The 24,458-nt window shown below is 34.0% G+C and overlaps 1 protein-coding gene and 1 long non-coding RNA gene across 3 annotated transcripts; one reads left to right on the forward strand and one right to left on the reverse strand.

Annotated features, from left to right (window-relative positions):
• Positions 1-25: 25 nt before the first annotated feature.
• Positions 26-23,119, forward strand: LOC134707816 (pre-mRNA-splicing factor 38B-like). Its single transcript, XM_063567871.1, has 8 exons — positions 26-44; positions 14,725-14,807; positions 15,494-15,683; positions 16,938-17,006; positions 17,316-17,467; positions 18,385-18,445; positions 20,339-20,601; positions 21,543-23,119. Exons 3-8 carry the CDS (start codon positions 15,528-15,530, stop codon positions 22,030-22,032), a joined length of 1,191 nt encoding a protein of 396 aa, XP_063423941.1. The 5' UTR covers positions 26-44; positions 14,725-14,807; positions 15,494-15,527; the 3' UTR covers positions 22,033-23,119.
• Positions 8,335-14,718, reverse strand: LOC134707817 (uncharacterized). Of its 2 annotated transcripts, none has more exons than XR_010105773.1 (3): positions 14,341-14,718; positions 10,317-10,424; positions 8,335-9,853 (listed from the first exon to the last, which is right to left on the reverse strand). It is a non-coding gene; the product is annotated as an uncharacterized LOC134707817 (long non-coding RNA). The 2 variants fall into 2 exon arrangements; XR_010105772.1 differs by having other exon boundaries at positions 14,237-14,718.
• Positions 23,120-24,458: the final 1,339 nt, after the last annotated feature.

Genomic DNA, 24,458 nt, shown 5'->3' on the forward strand with positions numbered 1-24,458 from the left:
CTTTATTCAAGATTGATTCAGATGGCGCTTTTTAATCATTTCCTGTTTATCGAGTTAGAATATCCCCCGATTCTACCACGAAGAACCACGATAAGCACCACGGACTTTATCAATAGAATAAATACATTTGGGCATCTATGAGTTATATAATGTATACGTAGAGATTAAGATACATCAAATAATCATGAAATAAAAAAAAAAAAAAAAAAAAAAAAAAAAAAAAATGAGTTTTTTTTTAAATGGACTAATCAAGGATTTGTAGACTATACAAATCCTTACAGAAATTAAGCACCACCAAAAAACAAACTTAACACCACGGGACGTAATTTCCCTCCCAATGGTCCAACAGACGACTTTAGGGGTCTAAAACTCTCTCTTGGAGTCTTAGTTAGTTTGAAAGGCCTATTGGTTCACAAGCACATGTGGTCAAATTAAAGATCAATGGGTCTTTTAGGATATATTTAATTAAATACAGATTTAAGCACCACCAAAAACAAACTAAACACCACGGAAGGTAGCCTCCCTGCTTTCGGTCCAATAGACAGATAAAAGGGTTTAAAGCAGCTCTTTGGATTCTAAGTTAGTTTGTAAGGCTCTTTTGTCCATAGGAACCTTTGGTTCAGCTCCAAAGTCCATATGATATGGCGCTTTAGGGTATATTATATCAAATACATTTAAATACATATAAAAACCATCAAAAATGAACTAAGCACCACGGGAGGTGGCTTCCCTCCCATCACTCCAACAAACGGACAAAAGAGTCTAAAATACCCTTTAAGGGTCTAACATAGTTTGTAAGGTCCATTGGTCAATATGCACCTGCGGTTCAATCTATAAGCTCATTGGGTCTTTTATGGTATATTTCTTTAAAGAAAAATATAAGCACCACCGAAAACGGACTTAGCACCACGGGAGGTGGCTTCCCTCCCATTAGTCCAACAGACAAGAACATTAGTGTATAACACTCTTTGTGAGTCTTAGTTGGCTTGTAAGGCTCATTGGTCCAGATGCACCTTGGGTCCAATCTACAAGTCCATGGGGTCCTTTAGCGTATATATAATTAAGAAAAATATAAGCACCACCGAAAAAAAACTTAGCACCACGGGAGGTAGCTTTCCTACAATTGCTTCAACTGACATGTATATGAGTCTTAAGAACTCAATTGGGGTCTAATATGGTTTGTTATGCTCATTAGTCCACATGCACATATGGTCCAATCTGCAAAAGAACTGGGATCTTTTGGTGTATTTATCATTTAAGAAAAATATTAGCACCACAGAAAAAAAACTTAGCACCACGGGGGTTAGCTTCCCTTACATTGGTCCAACCGATTTGTATAGAGGTCTAACGTACTCTATTGGGGTCTTAATCGATTTGTTATGCTCATTAGTCCACAGGCACATATGGTCCAATCTATATCAGTCCTGGTGTCTGTTGGTGTATATATCATTTAAGAAAAATACAAGCACCACAGAAAAAAAACTTAGCACCACGAGAGGTACCTTCCCTCCTATTGGTTCAACCGACGTGTATAGGGGTTTAAATCACTCTATTGGGGTCTACGTTGGTTTGTTATTCTCATAAGTCCACATGCACATATGGTCCAATCTACACAAGTACTGGGGTCTTTTGGTGTATATGTCATTTAAGAAAATATAAGCACCACAGAAAAAAACATTAGCACCACGGGGGTTAGCTTCCCTTCCATTGTTCCAACCGACGTGTATAGGGGTCTAAAACACTCTATAAGGGTCTAAGCTGATTTGTTATGCTCATTAGTCCACAGGCACATATGGTCCAATCTACACAAGTACTGGGGACTTTTGGTTTATATGTCATTAAGAATATTTAAGCACCACAGAAAAAAAACCTTAGCACCACGGTAGGTAGCTTGACTCCAATTGGTCCAACTGACGTGTTTCGGGGTCTAACGCATTCTATTGGGGTCTAAGATGGTTTGTTAAGCTCATTAGTCCACAGGTACATATGGTCCAATCTACACAAGTCCTAGAGTCTTTTGGTGTATATTTCATTTAAGAAAAATATAAGCACCACGGAAAAAAAACTTAGCACCACGGGGATTAGCTTCCCTTCCATTGGTCCAACCGACGTGTTTAGGGGTCTAACGCGCTCTCTTGGGGTCTAAGCTGATTTGTTATGCTCCTCAGTCCACAGGCACATATGGTCCAATCTACACAAGTCCTAGAGTCTTTTGGTGTATATGTCATTAAAGAAAAATATAAGCACCACAGAAAAAAAACTTAGCACCACGGGGGTTAGCTTCCCTTCCATTGGTCCAACCGACGTGTTTAGGGGTCTAACGCACTCTATTGGGGTCTAAGCTGATTTGTTATGCTCATCAGTCCACAGGCACATATGGTCAAATCTACACAAGTACTGGGGACTTTTGGTTTATATGTCATTAAGAATATTTAAGCACCACAGAAAAAAAAACTTAGCACCACGGTAGGTAGCTTGACTCCAATTGGTCCAACTGACGTGTTTCGGGGTCTAACGCATTCTATTGGGGTCTAAGATGGTTTGTTAAGCTCATTAGTCCACAGGTACATATGGTCCAATCTACACAAGTCCTAGAGTCTTTTGGTGTATATTTCATTTAAGAAAAATATAAGCACCACGGAAAAAAAAACTTAGCACCACGGGGGTTAGCTTCCCTTCCATTGGTCCAACCGACGTGTTTAGGGGTCTAACGCACTCTATAAGGGTCTAAGCTGATTTGTTATGCTCATCAGTCCACAGGCACATATGGTCCAATCTACACAAGTCCTAGAGTCTTTTGATGTATATGTCATTAAAGAAAAATATAAGCACCACGGAAAAAAAACTTAGCACCACGGGGGTTAGCTTCCCTTCCATTGGTCCAACCGACGTGTTTAGGGGTCTAACGCGCTTTCTTGGGGTCTAAGCTGATTTGTTATGCTCCTCAGTCCACAGGCACATATGGTCCAATCTACACAAGTCCTAGAGTCTTTTGGTGTATATGTCATTAAAGAAAAATATAAGCACCACAGAAAAAAAACTTAGCACCACGGGGGTTAGCTTCCCTTCCATTGGTCCAACCGACGTGTTTAGGGGTCTAACGCACTCTATTGGGGTCTAAGCTGATTTGTTATGCTCATCAGTCCACAGGCACATATGGTCAAATCTACACAAGTACTGGGGACTTTTGGTTTATATGTCATTAAGAATATTTAAGCACCACAGAAAAAAAAACTTAGCACCACGGTAGGTAGCTTGACTCCAATTGGTCCAACTGACGTGTTTCGGGGTCTAACGCACTCTATTGGGGTCTAAGATGGTTTGTTAAGCTCATTAGTCCATAGGCACATATGGTCCAATCTACACAAGTCCTAGAGTCTTTTGGTGTTTATATCATTTATGAAAAATATAAGCACCACAGAAAAAAAACTTAGCACCACGGGGGTTAGCTTTCCTTCCATTGGTCCAACTGACGTGGTTAGGGGTCTAACGCACTCTATTGGGGTCTAAGATGGGTTTTTAACCTCATTAGTACACAGGCACATATGTTCCACTCTACATATCCATGGGTTCCTTAAGGTTATATTTCATTAAAGAAAAATATTAGCACCACCGAAAATGGACTTAGCACCACGGGAGGTGGCTTCCCTTCCATTTTTCCAACAAACTATTATATGGGTTTATAACACTTTTTGTGAGTCCTAGCTGGTTTGTAGGGCTCATTGGTCCACATGTACTTGTGGTTCAACTTTCAACTCCAGATGGTGCTTTAGGATATATTACATCAAATACAGATATAAGCACCATCAAAAACGAAATAAGCACCGCGGGAGTTGGCTGCCCTCCTGTTGGTCCAACAAACGGGTAAAAGGGTCTCAAAGGGTTAGGGTTAGGGTAAGAGTTAGGGTTAGGGTTAGGGTTAGGGTTAGGGTTAGGGTTATAGTCAGGGTTAGGGTAAGGGTTAGGTCTAGGGTTAAAGTTAGGGTTAGGGTTATAGTAAGGGTTAGGGTAAGGGTTAGGGTTAGGGTTAAAGTTAGGGTTAGGGTTAGGGTTAGGGTTAGGGTTAGGGTTAGGGTTAGGGTTAGGATTAGGGTTAGGGTTATAGTAAGGGTTAGGGTAAGGGTTAGGGTTAGGGTTAAAGTTAGGGTTAGGGTTATGGTTAGGGTTAGGGTTAGGGTTAGGGTTATGGTTAGGGTTAGGGTTAGGGTTAGGGTTAGGGTTAGGGTTAAAGTTATGGTTATGGTTAGGGTTAGGGTTAGGGTTAGGGTAAGGGTTAGCGTTAGGGTAAGGGTTAGAGTTAGGGTAATGTCATGTAACCGTAACCCTAAACCTGTTACTTTAATACATTATTCGTAGAGTATAGATCTGCATCGTATAATTTTACTTCTCTAGCACTTCATCATAACTGAACATTAGTATGAGGCGTTAGGGTTAGGGTTAGCGTTAGGGTTAGGGTTAGCACTAGGATTAGCGTTAGGGTTAGCGTTAGGGTTGAGTTAGGGTTAGGGTTAGGGTTAGAGTAAGGGTAAGGGTAAGGGTTAGGGTGAGCGTTAGGGTTATCGTTAGGATTAGGGTTAGGGTGAGGGTTAGGGTTAGGGTTAGGGTTAGGGTTAGGGTTAGAGTTAGGGTTAGGGTTAGGGTTAGAGTAAGGGTAAGGGTAAGGGTTAGGGTTAGCGTTAGGGTTATCGTTAGGATTAGCATTAGGGTTAGGGTTAGGGTTAGGGTTAGGGTTAGAGTTAGGGTTAGGGTTACATGACAATACCCTAACCCTAAACCTGTTACTTTAATACATTATTCGTAGATTATAGATCTGCATTGTTTAATTTTACTTCTCTAGCACTTCATCATAACTCAACATTAGTATGAGGCTGAAATAACTTCGTGAAAATTATATATAAATAGCCATAGTCTGCTAGGCGCTGATCTCACTGCATAAATCCTTTACTGGATGTGTAAAAACCTGTAGTATCAAAGTGTAGCGCAATATATTTCAAGTCTTAAGATGACTGATATGTAAATTTGTGCGCTAGAAATTTGAAGTCGTACATCTTTACGTATAGTCATGTTTCAATTCGGATGTTAAGCAAAACCAGATTGAATTAAACGATTAGCCAAATTTATCTTAATCTTGCAGTGCAACTGCATAGTTGTCTTTTGAAGAAGTACTGTCTTTGGGCTTGAGATGTAAAGAATAAAACCTAATGATACAAAGAAATACATAACCTCTGACTGTGACTGGATATTCAATGCAAGACATATTTTCCTTTTATATTAACTTTTCTATTATTAAAAGTTGTCTTTCTCGGATGTAAGATGTAACATATCTGCTCTTTTGCATTGTTTTTAATTCTGTCGATAATATTCACATCTACAGTGCTGAATTCGCAAGACATTATAAACTAGAACTTTACTTTTTGTTCTCTTTGTCTGAGACAAACCACCGGTGTCCTAAGCATTAGGCTTAAATGCTATGTGAATGGTATTATAGGCGGATCCAGGGGTCGGGGGGGGGGGGGGGGGGCGCTTTCGTGTGAAAAAAATGGTTGATTATATATTGAGTCACTGAAGCATGACTGGAGCCTTCCTTTAATCAATCACTGTCCCTCCTCATGACATGATCATATCTTAAGATACAAAATCCAGAATTAAAGCCGAATATGCCAAGTCTACCGCTAAAAATAAAAGGTCTAGTGTGGTAGATCTGAATATGTAGCTTCTTTTACTGGACTTAATATACTAAGCGCTATAGACATTACACTTCGTGTGTTGATCTTTATATGTACAGCGCATAACTTTATGTCTACAGAGCTAAACTATACATTTTCAGTTACAGATTTTTTTCTCATTTATCTCGTCTGTACCACCATCGCTTGATTTTTATATCGCTAGTTTTAATATCTTCAATGCTTGAATTTCCATCTATGGCGCACAGATTAAGACTTTATTACTCCCTTATATGTCTTGAAATTGAAAGCTTTTCGCAAAAGTTTTATTAACTTCCATTAAGGTTTTGAACTAAGTTATTGATCTCTACACTGTATTTAAATGCAAAAATCAAAAGCCCTTTTAGCAGTAAATACCAAATGCGTTTTAAGAAACCTTTGTAAATTTTGAAGAAGAATGTGTCCAAGTCATGAACAAAATGCCATGCAGGTTAGAGTTACTGAATCTTAAAGAATACAAATAAAAACATGGTTCATCTTAATATTAGTTGCGAAACATACCATTCATCATATGAAAACGGGGAACAGTTTGGCATCCAACGAAAATAGATAAAAGACTACCTATTCAGCAATACTTTACAAAACACCAAAATCACAAAAACGACAGACCAACCAAATACTGTTGGTTATATCAGTAGCTCTCAAAAGGTAGTCATATCTTGGTCCACTAGTGGTATCCATCGTGACGCTCATGGCGATTACAAATCTGGTGATAAGTCAATGTTTCAGTCAAGGAAAATAAAAAAGGAATATGGCTTTCCCAATTTGGAATTCAGCCGTGGTCATCTGTCTGGCAGATATTCTAAAACGGCAACCCAAATAATATCAGCTTCCGTAAACCTTTTATCAGGGGCTTACTTTAAATTTACCAATTGAAATATCTGATCTCTGATTCCAAATATTCCTTGTAAGCAACAGCATCTTGCAAAGTAATCATGTTCGTGTATGGAAACTATGAAATATCTTATCAACTGGAATAAGTCCATTTGATGGTCATGTCAATTACGTTATCACATAGAAATGGAAAGCTCAAGATAAGAAAGCTGGAATCATTTTTTTTTTGTCTTTATGTTTAGTGCAAAACCACCCTTATTGGTAACTGCTAGATGAAAGTCATTTTTTTTACATAAATAATGCCGTTAGTTTTCTCGTTTGAAATGTTTTACATTGTCATTTCGGGGCCTTTTATAGCCGACTATGTGGTATGGGTGTTGCTCATTGTTGAAGGCTGTACGGTGACCTATAGTTGTTAATGTTTGTGTCATTTTGGTCTTTTGTGGACAGTTGTCTCATTGGCGATCATACCACATCTTCTTTTTTATATTGGCTGTACTGATGGTATCCTTTATTTCAAAATCGGAAGGGAGGACTGGTATCAACATTGTCACCAAACGTTTATTATCAAATAGAACATCCTTTCCATTTGGAAAGGGGAAGTACAAGGGTTAGTCTAGCTTTTAAGATATCTTCTTAACAAGCTCCAATATCATGAAGGTCTTATTTCAACGAAGAAACGATGGACTAAAAGAGGCTTTTAAAAGGATATTAATTGTCTGTTGAAAAACATAGTCCTTCAAACCTAAAAAGTGGGTAAAAAAATCCTCATTTAAGGACAATCACTCCTTAAAGGGCAACAGTCTACTAAGTATGTACTCAAAATTTGAGTTTGTTAGTAGATCTCAGATATAGGAAGATGTGGTATGAGTGCCAATGAGTCAACTCTCCCTCCAATTAACAATTTATAAAAGTAAACCATTAAGATTTTAATTTTCTATTTATTACAATGCTTATCATTTGAAAGCAAACATATATGCAAACAAGAAAGAAGTTAAAAATCGTCATTTAAGGGCAATTACTCCAACAAGGAGTCTTTGGTTATTTTTTTCCATTTTGTCTTAATTGTAGATGGTTGCATTGTTGATCATTTTTAGAGTTTCTATCTATCTAATATAGTTTTCAAGATAATAGCTACAATGTAAAAAAAAATTGGGAAGTGTCCATATGACACAGTTAAAGCCCCTGCTTGCATAAAATGTTATAAACGAACATACATCCACAAGAACAGTAAAAGTAATGTTTATGTTTGAAATCATAAAATTCAAATAAAAGTATGAGTTCTGCCAAACCGACACATATTAGTAGATCTTATAATCATTTCATACTCATACCCATAATAACTATAGTATCTTACTAATCAATAATTAAAAAGAAGATGAACTCCTTCTTACAGAAATGTTTCCCTCTTGTGCAGACTTAATACCAAATATAATTGTCCTTTTACTCATGATAATTGACAAAATCATGTGATAAAAACGCTGAGATCAATGACACCAGACACAAGACAGACATCTAAATATAATTTATCAAACTCTTCTACCATCTGAAATGAAAAAAGTTGAGATCAGCATCCCTATGTCTTGCATTCTGGAACATATGATTTATATTCTATTGATTTGATCATTCAGTAAGCAAGAAAATGTTTATGCTTAGTTTAACAGGTTTAATTATTTAATGGACATACAGAGAAACTTCAAACAGAAGACAAATGTTTTATTTGTGATTTAAATTGTGGTAGTTCTGAATTAATTCATAAAAAATACAAAGACAGGTATTGCATTATAATCTTATTTAGTTTATTAATCAATGAATATTCAAAACAGAAGTTTCATCTATACAGATTAACTTCATTTAACATTCAGCACAATGTACAATCAAATAAAAGTTTACAATTTGTTACAATTTCAAATTAAACATAAACTATGCACAGCAATCCAAGTTTCTTTTCAAGTTTGACTTTCTATAAATCTAATATCTATGCATACAAAATTCTTAGAAGTATCAGTAGGTAGGAGGTACATTAATTTTAACTGTAATAAGTTTTTCATATTATTATCTTTTCAAATAAAAAAACAATTGTGTTCATTTGTAAATGTTTGAAAAACTAACATGTCAACTTAAATGATGTTTCAAATTCAAATAAATCATTTATTACCACAGATCTAAAATGCAGAATTTCAGAATTCGTCAATTCTGAATTCTTTCACCATTAAGGTTGATATAAAAAAATAAGCCATTACTATGTAATTGAGGGGCGTGCAAAAGAAACAATTAATTTTAATACATATTGATACAGATCATCTCTTAATTCAAAAAACTACAACTACAGGATTGTTTGACAACCTTGAATATAAATAAAGATAATGTAATCAGCATAAAATTACACCTTGATTACATATACACCAAACATATTCTGATAAATAAAAAAATATTAAAGGGACACAACTCCTGAAAATAACATATATTTAATTTAAAAGTAATACATTTTGTACTTTTAAAAGTAAGGGACAATTTGCATCAGCAGATATAAGTTATCATCAATTGTTAGGAACATTAATCTTTATTAAGGGACAAATCTATCTGTCAGTGATAATACTAAAATGAGCCACTTTAATTTACAATTTCAGATAAATAATTTAGAAGTAGAGTTATCTCCCTTAGTCATTTGATTTTGAAATAAGAACTAATTTAAGTAAAAAAGTCATATTGTGTGTTTTTACAAAGTATCTTGAATTTCTGCAACATAAATTTCTCTAATACAGTGTTAAATTGTCTGTCTTAAAAAATCTTTAAAATTCATTAAAAAAGAGAGAGGAAGACTCTTAAATCTGTGCACAGTAGATTTCCTTTATGTCTTGAGATAAAAGGTTGAACTCCAATCATAAAGCTGTAAACAAAGAAGAAACAAATATTGACACATGTTTTCAACTTTAAAAATTTAGAATTCTATGAGTTGGAAAACAAATAGTCTTGCATAAAGTTAGGTTAATAAGGGGAGATAATTCAAGCCTTGAAAAACTTTAATCTAACAAATTTACTTTTACAATACATCTTCAAGTATATAATAATAGTAAGACTGATATTTTATGAAACTTTCTTGAACCATATTTTTTAAGTGTAGTTTTTGTTATGTGTGTTTTAGATTGAAAAAATAACATTTTCACATCTATTGTTTTTTAACAATAAAATCTTTTCTTTTAATTTCCTTCAGATGGAGTTGCCTTGTCTTCTCTTTCTTGACAGTTGGTCAGCTTGGGTATAAATAAGTTGATTTCTCTTCATTCTTTGATTCACTGAAAAAGTAAAGCCTTAATCTATTAAAATAATAACTTGAAATTCAAATACATGTTTGCTACTGACAATTGTTTAATGCTACATAATCAAGCAAGATAGAACGAAATAAATTGTCTGAATCAGTAAAATCAGCTCCCTAACAGATTGTACATGTATTTGCCTATGAGACAAATCTTTACAGGAGACCAAATGATACAGAAATTAACAACTACAGGTCATCAGCCACCTTTGTAATATCATAGAATAATTGTCTACTTGAAACTTATATTTATCCAATTGCATATACTTATTGTTTACTTTAATGTGTGATAATTTATTTAGATTATGTGCAATGTAATTTATCAAAATATGTGAAAATGAATGAACAAATTATTAATTGATAAAAAGTGTGTATACATTGATTTATTTTACATGTTTACATTTGTATACACTATTAATACTAAGACGTGCATATTATCCTACCATAAAAAGTTGACTGTAGGCAAAAGCTGAGAAATGACCAAAAATAAATTCATTCTTTAGCTGTAATACATCTGATATCTGAACACTTTTGATGTCAATTTGGATAATCTGCGGAAAGAAAAACAAGACTTAGATATCTAGTTAGACACACAATTTCATAAAAATGATGTACAATTAAGAATCAATAATTTAGCATATGATTTTAAATATCACACCATAATGTTCATGTCATGTTATTTATGATTTTCTATATGTGACTGTTCCAAGTCAGCAGCCTGTTATCATTACTGAATATCATATTTGTTTTTTTTTTCTTCTTTTCTTTATGTTTAAGGTGCTTATTTCATACTATTCCATGTGCTCCTGTAGAGGGTTTTTGCCTTGAGGACAGGAAGAGCAATGGAGAATTATCATAAGAAATACAATTTTTCTGACTTTTAAATCTCCTCACAACATTTGTTTGCATTTACACAGCTTTAAGGATACAGACCTGTCAGTAACATTTTGTGCATACATGCAGACCAAATGGCCCTATAAAGCAAAATCAAGTTTTTCTTTAATGAAATATATCATAAAACTCCTGGACTCGTAGATTGGACACATACAGTGGGCCATATAAATCATGATAGACCTCTCAAAGTGCTTTTTCCATCCCTATACCTGTTTATTGGATCAAGGGGGTGGAAGCAATCATCTGTGGTGCTAAGTTCATTTTTGGTGGTGCTAATTATATTTCTTAAATGAAATATACCACAACAGACCTCTGGACAAGAAGATCGCCCCACATGTGCTTTTCAAACCATCTTAGACCCAAAGAATGTGTTAGACCCCTAAATCTGTCTGTTGGGCCAACGAGAGGAAAGCTACCTCCCATGGTGCTTAGTTTGTTTTTCTTGGTGCTTATATTTTTCTTTAATGAAATATACCCTATGAGAACCCTTAACTTAAAGATTAGACCACAGTTTCCTGTTGACCAATGAGCCTTACAAACCAACTTAGTACCCCTAACAGTATTTAGACCCCTATACCCATCTGTTGGACCAAATGGAGGAAAGTAACCTCCTGTGGTGCTACATTTCTTTTTGGTGGTGCTTATATTTTTCTTCAGTGAAATATAACCAGAGACCCCTAGACTAATGTAGATTGGACCACAGTTGATTTTGGACCAACAGGCCTTACAAAGCAAATAAGAACCCCATAGACTATTTTAGACCCACTACCAATCCTTTGGACTATTTGGAGGGAAGCTACCTCTCCAGATGCAAAGTTTTTTTTTGGTGGTGTTTATATTTTCATCAAATAAAATATAATATAAAAGACCTCTTGACTTGAAGAGTGGATCAAAGTTGTCTGTGGACCAATGAGCCTTACAAACCAACTTAGAACACCAAACAGCATTAAAAATTATTTTACCCGTTTGTTAAACCAATGGATGGCAAACCACCTCCTGTGGTGCTAAGTCAATTTTCTGTGGTGCTAAGTCAATTTTCTGTGGTGCTTATATTTTTCTAAAATGATATGTACATCAAAAGACCCCAGGACTTGTGTAGTTTGGATCGTATGTGCCTGTGGACAAATGAGCTAAACAAACCATCTAAGACCCCAATAGAGTGCTTTGGACCCCTATACACGTCAGTTGGACCAATTGCAGGAAAGCTACCTCCCATGGTGCTAAGTCCATTTTCCGTGGTGCTTATATTTTTCTTAAATGATATATACACTAACAGACACTAGTACTTGTGTAGATTAGACCATTTGTGCCTGTGGATTAATGAGCATAACAAACCAACTTAGACCCCAATCTAATGCTTTAGACCCCTATACACATCAGTTGGACCAATTGGAGGGAAGCTACCTCCAGTGGTGCTAAGTTTTTTTTCTGTGGTGCTTATATTCTTCTTAATGATATATACACCAACAGAACCTATGACTTTTGTAGATTTTATCATATGTGCCTGTGGACTATTGAGCATAACAAACCATCTAAGACCCCAATAGAGTGCTTTAGACCCCTATGCATGTCAGTTTGACCAATTGGAGGGAAGCTACCTCCCGTGGTGCTTAGTTTTTTTTTCTGTGGTGCTTATATTTTTCTTAAATGATATATACATTTGTACACCAACAGACCTTAGGACTTTTGTAGATTTTACGATATGTGCCTGTGGACTAATGAGCATAACAAACCATCTAAGACCCGAATAGAGTGCTTTAGACCCCTATGCATGTCAGTTGGCCCAATTGGAGGGAAGCTACCTCCAGTGGTGCTAAGTTTTTTTTTCTGTGGTGCTTATATTTTTCTTAAATGATATATACATTTGTACACCAACAGACCCTAGGACTTTTGTAGATTTTATCATATGTGCCTGTGGTTTAATGAGCATAACAAACCATCTAAGACCCCAATAGAGTGCTTTAGACCCCTATGCATGTCAGTTGGACCAATTGGAGGGAAGCTACCTCCCGTGGTGCTAAGTTTTTTTTCTGTGGTGCTTATATTTTTCTTAAATGATATATACATTTGTACACCAACAGACCCTAGGACTTTTGTAGATTTTATCATATGTGCCTGTGGTTTAATGAGCATAACAAACCATCTAAGACCCCAATAGAGTGCTTTAGACCCCTATGCATGTCAGTTGGACCAATTGGAGGGAAGCTACCTCCCGTGGTGCTAAGTTTTTTTTCTGTGGTGCTTATATTTTTCTTAAATGATATATACATTTGTACACCAACAGACCCTAGGACTTTTGTAGATTTTATCATATGTGCCTGTGGTTTAATGAGCATAACAAACCATCTAAGACCCCAATAGAGTGCTTTAGACCCCTATGCATGTCAGTTGGACCAATTGGAGGGAAGCTACCTCCCGTGGTGCTAAGTTTTTTTTCTGTGGTGCTTATATTTTTCTTAAATGATATATACACCAACAGACCCTAGGACTTGTGTAGATTTTACCATATGTGCCTGTGGACTTATAAGGATAACAAACCAATTTAGACCCCAATAGAGTGCTTTAGACCCTATACATGTCAGTTGGACCAATTGGAGGGAAGTTACCTCCAGTGGTGCTAAGTTTTTTTTTTCTGTGGTGCTTATATTCTTCTTAATGATATACACACCAACAGACCTTAGGACTTGTGTAGATTTTATCATATGTGCCTGTGAACTAATGAGCATAACAAACAATCTAAGACCCTAATAGAGTGCTTTAGACCCCTATGCATGTCAGATGGACCAATTGGAGGGAAGCTACCTCCCGTGGTGCTAAGTTTTTTTTCCGTGGTGCTTATATTTTTCTTAAATGATACATGTATATACATTTGTACACCAACAGACCCTAGGACTTTTGTAGATTTTACCATACAATGTATGTGCCTGTGGACTAATGAGCATAACAAACCAACTTACCCCAATAGAGTGCTTTAGACCCCTATACATGTCAGTTGGACCAATTGGAGGAAAGCTACCTCCCGTGGTGCTTAGTTTTTTTTCTGTGGTGCTTATATTTTTCTTAAATGATATATACACCAACAGACCCCAGGACTTGTGTAGATTTTACCATATGTGCTTGCGGACTGATGAGCATAAAAAAATCAACTGCGACCCCAATAGAGTGCTTTGGACCCCTATGCACTTCAGTTGGACCAATTGGAGGGAAGCTACCTCCCGTGGTGCTAAGTTTTTTTTCTGTGGTGCTTATATTTTTCTTAATGATATATACACCAACAGACCCCAGTACTTGTGTAGATTGGACCATTTGTGGCTGTGGACTTATGAGCGTAACAAACCATCTTAGACCCCAAAAGAGTTTTGTAGACCCCATCTTCCTGTTTATTGGACATTGTGGTGGAATTTAAGCTATCATCTGTAGTGGTAAGGGTTTTTTTTTGGTGCTGATATGATTTTTTTTTATGATATACCAGAATTGGCCTCTGGAATGGACAACACAAGTTTGGTCCGCAAGCTCTGGATGTAAGACCTTAAGACAGACAGAAGCTTCCTGAGTTCCTCCTCCGGTGCTTACATCATTTTTTGGTGGTGCTTTAAATTCAACACTATTTTCAATGAAAAAACATTCCGGTAGATTTTTAAATTGGACAAGATATCCCGTCGGGGACTTTGTAATAATTATCTGAACCTAAACAGTTAATTAGACAACCATACATGCCTATAAAATGTGAAGTTCAATGTGGACTAAACAAACCGGATGTTTTGATTTAATTGACCATGCGCAGCTATTACTACGAGTTTTCGATCCGAAACAATCTAAAAGCTAGAAATAAATCGAACAAAAAATGACTGAGACCTTGTCTCAACCATAAGACGGGTTACCAGAAAAACGATAATCCAATCAAACGGTGGTGCTTATAGTGGTTTTCATCACGTTTTGATATATATATTATCACTCGTTTATCCTCAGAATACGACGAACAAGCGTGAAATAACTGACTTGATACTTTGTTGAGAGTTTATATCCCATACATCCTACAGGTATGGCTCAGCCACAAAATCTTTTGTATATTTTATGATTTTGAAGCAAAACAATATGCTGAAAGACTCCTCGGCATGACGTACACTTTCATGTTTTAACCAAAGGCAAGCTGCAGTGTCAAAATTGACAAAAACAATCAAATTTAAATGATGAAATATACATGTGTGCGCAATTTTCAAATGCTGAAATTACCTTAATTATCGCCTATGTAAGACGATAAGATCGATGCTGCCGTATATATTTAAATCTGACAAATTTATCTTGCCATAAATATCTGCCCTTGGGTTCATGTTTATAACTGTAGTACGATATTACTCTGACGTCCAAGGGCTGATTTGCCAGACAAACTGGGGCCCTGATACCTCAGAGCTTGTCCCATATAAAAAAAGTGGATATTTGCCTGTTCAAAAAAGATGCCCTGCTTCGTCATGTTCGTTGCTTCTGGAGCTGACTGACGGCCTTGGAATTATATAATTCAGGAATCAAATTGTTCATCTTTCATTTACCTCTTCATTTATGCAAGTTTCACCAACCTGCCATAAAGTGGAGTTCCTCTACCCATAGAAGTTATGTAAAAAGGTCAATTGAACAAAATTGAATATGTTGTATGAAAGAATTACTTATTTTTTTTTAGATTTATAATTTAGTTCATGACTTCATGTGCATTTTTGTTTTATCTTTTTAGATGACCTGATTTACAGAAATAACAATCAGTGATAATGGCACCTAACAACCCATTACCAATATGGGGTAATGAAAAGACAATGAATTTAAATCCGTTAATTTTAACTAACATACAATCATCACCTTATTTTAAAGTCAACTTATATGATCTGAAGACCTACCATGAAGTTATAGACGAAATATATTATAGAGTAAGTATTTGCTATTGTTTATATTGCACTTCAATGTCCCTCAATATTGACCTGCATGAATATTCTTGTAACATTTATTGGGTAAAGTTTGCATGCAATGCAGTCAGAACCTTTATGATACTGGCTTAAGCTTGATACATGTACATGTAGCTATATCAAATGTAGTGCAGTTGGGTAAACATTCATAAGATCATAGCCATGATTGATCATGATCATGTCAAGCAATCTACTAATGATCTATACTCAAGTTATAAAATACATGTAATGTGTATGTTTTGAGATTTACTTGTCAAGAAAATTATAAACTACATAAGTTGTGCATTGCATTCATAAACAGAGGGAAGATATTTCCAATTCAAAATATAAATTTCCTAAATTCCTATATATGTGTTCCATTAATTCAATGTTTATACAAAGTTCACATTGAATGAAAGCAATCACACCTTTGTACTTTCATAATCTGTTAATTTAAAAATAATTAATACTTGTTCTTGTGCCATTTAATGAACTGATACACTGTGTTTGTCTCTATTTGTTTCTCTTTAACAAGCTACTTTACCAGTGGAAAGAAGCAGTTAAATTGCAAGAAGAGATTTTTTTTGTTACATAGACTTTACAAGACCTCATATTAATTTATGATTGAAGTGTTTTAACATCATCTATAAATCCGGCTATATATTTGGGTACATGTACATTGTATCTTGATTAAAGGTGACTTTGTCAGAAAGGATGATGCAATAGTTCTTGAAATCTATCTCTCCAGTCAAGTTTCCGTTTAGTGAGACGTGCAACTACTGTAAACCAACTTATTTTTGAGAGCGATTTATTTTCCTGACTTTTGCGAGTAGAAAAATAACGCAAATTTAAATCGTCGCAAATATGTATCACTTGGATCTTTTCTTATTTAACCACCTCAAGTAAGATAGAAAATCGCGAAATTAAATAGCCACGAAGTGGCCTATATAGGACCAAACAAGAAATTAAGTATCCGCGAAAATAAGTTGGTTTACAGTATACAAATATTTATTAGTTTAATAAGCAGTAGGTTATTTAAACCAGATATGTGTATGTGTGATTTGAGAGGATAACAGACACTGTCTTTGTAATTTTTTATATGTCTATTAGTTTAGGATTTTATAATTTACATATACATTTACATGTATGTGTAATTAAGATTATTTACATTTGAATTTGTCGTGATAGAATTCATTTCATTTATATATGCATACAATTTATGAAATTTATTAATTTCAGGTTGATCATTTAGAACCTTGGGAAAAAGGCAGCAGGAAAACAGCGGGACAAACAGGCATGTGTGGCGGGGTATGTGTTAAGAAAATTTAATAAGGGAGGTCAAATTGCTGAATAAACAAATTTGAAATAGCCAGAAATTTGTTCACATTATTTCAGTCAGTTTTTGAAGGATTTAATAGTCCATGTTAACTTGTTCAGACTGTTTAATTAATATATATCAGACATACAAAAATATCTAATTGATTTGTTGTATTTAGTGGTTAACTGTTTAAATTGCAAATTCTTCATGAATTGACTGTTTTAGTTTAGATTTTGAGAAAAAGTATATATCTTACTAAATTTATTTTATAGACGTCATATTTTCTCTTGTATGTTTAGGTAAGGGGAGTTGGAGCAGGAGGAATTGTTTCTAGTGCCTATTGTTTATTATACAAATTGTTCACCCTGAGACTCACCAGAAAACAAGTCAATGGATTGATAGCACACTCAGATTCACCTTACATTAGAGGTCTTGGATTTATGTACATAAGGTAAGTAAGATTGACTAAACACTATATCTTAAATTGATACATGGCCATGGGTCTCCAAGGAAATAAGAATACTGGTGAGAAATTATTTTTAAATAAAAAGAGATCAGAATATGTTCCTTTATTGGAGTTAGTGTCAATAGTGGAGATCACCACACCACGCTGGGTCAAGATAGCCAGATTCTTGCTCTAGGATTCCAGATATCGCTTAAAATATTTTTCCCAGCATGGATTTTATTGTTATAGATTTTCACAAAATTAAAAGCTACTTGAAGGTTTTAGATAGGTGTTTTATTGTAGTTAGCATTATAACGAGTTTTAACTCTGGTGGAAAAAAGTATCTATTGGCTAAAAGCATAACTTTTGACTGACAATAAGCCACTAAAGACTGGAATTTTTATAAATGTATTGAATAGATATAGGAAGATGTGGTGTGAGTGCCAATGAGACAACTCTCCATCCAAATAACAATTTAAAAAAGTAAACTATTATACATTTGTAGGTCAAAGTATGGCCTTCAACATGGAGCCTTGGCTCACACCGAACAACAAGCTATAAAGGGCCCCAAAATTGATAGTGTAAAACCATTCAAACGGAAAACCCATCAGTCTAATCTATATAATAAAACGAGAAACATGAATTATTACAATATCCATTAGCTGTTTTTGCATGTCTTTCTTTATTAACTTAACTTGAGTGTCTCTGACCTATGAAAGATGAGTAGTTTATTTACCATTTATAGATAAAATTGAGAAAGGAAATATGGGGAAATTTATATGATTCAGTCATGTCAGTACTGTACAGAAAGAGAAATTAAATTTATTAAACAGAAGTTAGTAAGATTTGAATCAAAAATTTAATCTTGAGATTTTAAGGATAAAACAGTTTTATTAATTATTAGTATATAAATCTATTTTCAGGTATACACAAGATCCTAAAGAACTATGGGATTGGTTTGAGGCTTATTTGGATGACGAAGAGGTGAGTCAAAACAAACCCCCAAAAATGTCAGACATTGAAAAAAACAAATCCTGCAGTTCTATGAAATTAAATCTGTTAAAAATATATTAAGAATTTGTTAAAGAACTTGATCATGTTGATGCTATATTATTTAAAAGGTGATTCACTAAAATGAATTACTAAATGACATGCATTCTCAAAAAAATAATGTGTTTGAGAATTATATTTTAATACCAAAGTGGTATACTAAAAATGAAAAACGAAAGTGAAATCATGATCTTTTGATTTTTTTAAAACAAATAAACCAGGCAATTTATTGCAGTGCACTTCATTCAAGAACAAATATTTGTGAAATTTAGTATTATATAAGTTAAAAAATGAACTGCAGGTTAACATCCATACACTAAAATTACACACAAACATAAATATGGATTGTCAGAGAGCAGCACTATTTAGTGGTGAGTATACTGTAACTTAAGTTTTTTTCTTTCTTAGGTAAAGGTGGGAGGGGGAGTGGAGGGAGGGAGTTACTTATTTGGCAAGGTTATTTTGTGAATAGTTTATTTATTTATTTATTTAGAATTTTATTCCAATATAATTGACATCCTAAGTTGGGGGGGAAAAAGATGATAAAGAATATCCCTAAAAACAAAGAACAGCGATTTTGTTATGCATTATGTATGTGTAATGTTTCACATCTTAATAGTCACCTATATGTAAAAACATTTCCATGAAATACTTGTAACTACCCTACTTATTTTAATCTATGCCAATCCATACCATAATTTTAGATATTTAAAAATAAAGTTATATGAAAACAATCTTATATTAAGCAGCTTGTTAAAACTAGTAACTGATGAAAAGGTCTTCAAACACAATTGTCTAAAACTTTCTCTTTATAAGTTATGAAGTGGGTTTAATAATTATCTTGATAATAAAAGAACTTATTTTCTTTTGTAGAATGTATTATAGTGTGTTTTCAGGGGAGTTGCTCTAGTTGCCAACAAGTGGTTAGCTCTGACAGAGAAAGGCTGATGGACCTCAACTAGAGGTTATAATATGAGCCCCAAAAGAGTTATTTTTATATTTATCTTTTTAGAACTTGTACAGAATACTGTAATAGTTTATGGTTAATTTATTTGAAAGTTTTTTGTAAAAAGTTTACATATAGGAGCATTTATGATGCATTAAATGACCAATCTCATTAAAATCAGCTGTTAGTGTTTTTAGCTACGATATTCTCCAACCTAAGAGGAAGCGTAGCATATCACAATATTTGATTTTAATCTGACTGCTTTCACAAATACAAAGTGTGATGTAAACAACTATATAAAGCCAACAAACATGACAGAATGTAATTTATTGAAAGACAAATAGTATTATATTTTAACAACACATGTCACATTCCAGAAATGAATATCAGTAAAAGCCGGAAACTAACAACATAACAGTGAAATCTGTAGGAGTTTGTTTGTGAAAATACCAACATACATTTGTATGTCATTCGACCATAGTCAGTTGTAAAAAATAAACATTTGCAACAGACTGAAATTATTGGAAAACCAATTTCCTCTATATAAGGAGAATGATATTTTGCTAGATACATGCATTTCCATTAAACAAGTATTATAAAAAAATGTTTGTTTTGCTTTGTTTAGTCAAATTTGGAGCAGATATTAACATTAGTTAACTAAAGATCACAATACATTTTACTTCCCCAGAGACCATAAAGAATAAAATTTATCAAAGTTGGTTTTCAATAATTTCACAGAAGTATAAGTGTTGAATAAATTGGATGCTGCAGAAAATATACAGGACTTGGCTTACTTTCAATTCTCACCACCGGTAGCTAGAGCAAAACCCAAGGTACTTGTGATGTTATCCTGGTTTTAACCTTACCAATGTCTATTACAGGAAATTGATGTTAAGGCTGGAGGAGGACATAAGATAACCATTGGTCACATGGTACGACAATGTCTAGTTAAACTAGAATGGTACAGTACTCTATTTCCCAGAATTCCTGTACCCGTTCAGAAAAGTATAATGGAGAAAATAAAGGAAAACCCACCCAAACAGGAGGAAGAGGAGCATAGTTCAAGGAAAGGATCTCCCAAACATATACCTGATGGGGAATTATCATTTGGAGAAGCTGAAAAACATGCTCAGAGACGACCCAGGTAACTCAATATTCCTCAAAAGTGTTGTTGAAGAATGTGTTTTATATGTATTGAAAATTATATACTGTAAATTCAGAAACTATTGCTTGCAGTTATTGTGATTTTGTCAATGCATTTAAGTTATTTCGATATTGAGAAAAATCATGTTTCATTCGTAAAAACTTAAAAGGCGAGTTTAAATTATTGCGATATAACCCTGCCTAATTTTTCCCAATAATAAAGAAATCACAATTATTTCTGAATTTACAGTAACTAAATAAAGAGATCTTTTTAAACAATAAAATTATTTTAATAGGACCTGCGTTTATTAAAATAGAAGCGATATTTGTTGAACGTAAACAAGACAATGTAAGAAATGTGGACATTCTGTAGGTTACTGTATCTTAAATAGTAAATTAATAAGTACAGGTGTATTTAAAACAAAATATTCAATTCAGACAGAGAAAGACCATAAAAAGGTTGTTAATAAACATTTGGTATATGACTAAGAAAAGTCATATTCAGAAGTCCTTTTGCAAAAAATTGAATTATAGACATTTAAAATACTATATATATAACAACTTCAAAAATGTACAAAGAAGTTCTCACTATCTCTAAGTGCTTTGCTTCAGATTATTTTCAAATTAATTCTGTGTTCTTACAACATTTACTTTATAAATCCAGAGGTCAGACGTTTTTAATATTCCTTTGGACAGTTAATTGCTCATTCATAATCAGTTTACCATTGGTAAAAAAGAGTCAAAAGATACCAGAGAGAGTCAAACTTATAGATTAAAAATAAACAAATGCCATTGCTAAAAAAGAAAAAGAAAAACAGACAAATAATAGTACACAAGACACAACATAGAAAACTTAAGACTAAGCAAGATATGTAAATGTTAACTGACCCGCTGGGTTGAGCATCAGTTTTATTTTCTTGACTTTATATATTTTTTTTCCAGTCCAACACCTCAGAGGAGAGGATCACCACCTGTTAAACGTCCATCAAAAGCCAGGTCTAGATCTAGATCACCACATATAAAAAAGCGTCCATCAAAAGCCAGGTCTAGATCAAGGTCTCCTCGACGTAGATCACCCAAAAGATCACCTCCCAGAAGATCACCTCCCAGAAGATCACCTCCTAGAAGACCTAGGTCTCCGCCATTCCGCCGTCGTTCACCACACAGAATATATCGTCCCAGGTCTCCTCCAAGACACGTACAAGTTGATGACTTTGCAAGAGAACTTGAAAGGGAAAAAGCTAGACAGAGACGAGAGAAAGAGCGTGGGATTAGCAGGTCAAGATCTCCTGTCCCTCGTCGAAGGTCTAGATCTAAGTCACCAATTAGAGAGAGGAGAAGAAAATCAAGATCGCCTGATAGAAAACATCACCATAAAAGTTCACATGATAAACATTCAAGACATTCATCAGAAAGGAAACATGATAGATGAAACTTTATTTAGGCATCATTCTCATCATTTGTCATGTTTAATTATTTAGGAAAAGTCATGTAGAATTCCTGGATCATGATATGTAAAACCTTTCCAAAATATGTATGGGAATATGATCCATGATTAAATATTTGAAGATTTAGCCTAACACTGACAGTTTTTTTTAACTGTCAGATTCTTTTTAGGTGAAATTGGTGCAAAAAAACCAAACCCAAACCAGAGGATTTACTTGTCTAAGGGTCATTAATTTGTTAGTCAAGGAACATCATTTTAAAGGAAACTTGTATGATATTTAAAATATATTTGTTAAAATAAATGTAAGAGTTAAGGGAATGTGATAATATGAACATACTGTCTTATAGATTAGGAAGAGTCAATGTTAAACTGTTAATGGGAATTTGAATTGCATCCTAGGCCTAAATAGGTGCTTTGGGCTTTTAAGCTCATTACAGTAATATTTTCAGACTGGCACATGTCATTGAGATAAGACTAAATTTTAATAGAAAACACTCTTTAATGTTTATGAATATTTAAGGAGGAATTAGATTGAGAAAAACTGCAATTAAACATCTCCATACAGCCTTATTTCAAGCTCTTTAAATTGCAAAGATTTGTCTATTTTGAAAACTGCATTATAATTAAACATGTCCTTGTTGAACATATATAATCTTGATTTGGTTGTGCATCCTTATATTTTTAGATAACTTGCTAAATTATTTCCAATCAATCAGTTCTTTATATTGCAGATGGACAAGAGAACTTAATATACCCCTGCCTTAGCACAAAAAAAAACAACATTGAAAAGCCTACTACATTGTACAAATTTTGCTTTATAGAAAGTTCAGCAAACACACCAATTCAGGATTTATTTTTTACCATATTTCATCCACTTATAGTTAATTGGGTCATAAAACAAATATTTTATTGTTTTAGCTAATGTATCATCCAATATTGTTCATTGTATTTTAATGTTTTTAGAAAACTGAAAATGTGGGAAAATTTCATTTTTATTTTTAACCAGTCATAATGATATGTACACAGTGAAGAAAACTTGTTTTAAAATGTCAGAATAAATGATTTTTATATATGTATATCTTTACATTCTTTGGCTGAGACCATGTCAGTATCTGCTACTGTGGATTCATTAATATTCGTTGGATACCAATTTTCATGGCTTTCTTGGGTACGGGGGAACCACGAATTTAAATATTCAACGAATAACAAATTTTCTAAAGGAATATATGTATACTTTGCCAAAAACCACGAAATTAAATATCCACGAATATGCAAGTTTTCCTCAAACCACGAAAATTGGTACCCACGAAAATAAATGAATCAACAGTATTTCTTGAATGATGTTTGTCACTTTGAATCAAGTTTAAGTAATGAATTTAAAAAGAGATTTACCTGACAAACGTTTTAGCTGTATGACATTTTGTATGATATCATCTTGGGGCACGTTTTTTTATTTTGTTGGTTTACGGATCCGCCGACCCGATTTTGCCGACTTTCAGAATAAAAATAAAATTGACTTTTCATGCTTTTTTTATTCCCGCCGACCCTTATCAATGCATTATCCCTGAAAAATAATTAAAATTTTCTTTTTTTATAAAATGAAATGCATTAATCATTTTGCCGACTTTCAGAATATTCTTGTTTCATAAATATCAATCATTGGGATAAAAACCGGATTGCATGACAACTGATTAACCCGATATTGTTGTTTTTCCAGTGGACGAGTCTATTATGTTTTTCGACACGTGTGTTTAAACTTATTTTTGTACGACGTTTTTACATTTTTTTTCTTTATTAGTTTTTGTGATTGAAGGTCATTATTTACCAAGTTTTCTGGAATTGATTGAGAGCTACGCGAATCTGTTTTTCTTGTTTGTTAAATGACGATTTAATTTCGTCTTTGTCCGTGCAACACCCCTTTTTTACAGGAAGTTATTAAACGATGTCATGCGATGTTCATGATCACTGATTAATAATATTTCATTGAATTAAATGTTAAGAAATGATGACAAAACAGCAAATAAGACAAACATTTGTTAGTAAGGTGAAATATATATTTATTTTGCATATTTTTCCGTTTTGAAAGATATTTTTTTTTCTTTTTTTTTCTGACCGACCGACCCGACTTTTTTAAGGGAAAAATCCGTAAACCAACAAATTAAAAAAACGTGGCCTTGTGTGGAATATCATTAGATTCTGTGTTCATGAAAATAGCTGAATATGCAATGAATGAAGTAACCAGTGTCGGATCCTTAGAAGACAACTACTAATAATCCTATTGAAGGTAAAAACAGTGCAATCTATAATAAAAAACAGTGTGTCTCCATAAACTTAGGAATCTTGATGTGAGAAGACTATTTTGAATTTCAATACCCCATCAGAATATAATGTTGACCAATCAAATCAATTGC

The sequence above is a fragment of the Mytilus trossulus genome, chromosome 2, assembly GCF_036588685.1.
Source record: "Mytilus trossulus isolate FHL-02 chromosome 2, PNRI_Mtr1.1.1.hap1, whole genome shotgun sequence".
Taxonomy (NCBI): Eukaryota; Metazoa; Mollusca; class Bivalvia; order Mytilida; family Mytilidae; genus Mytilus; species Mytilus trossulus.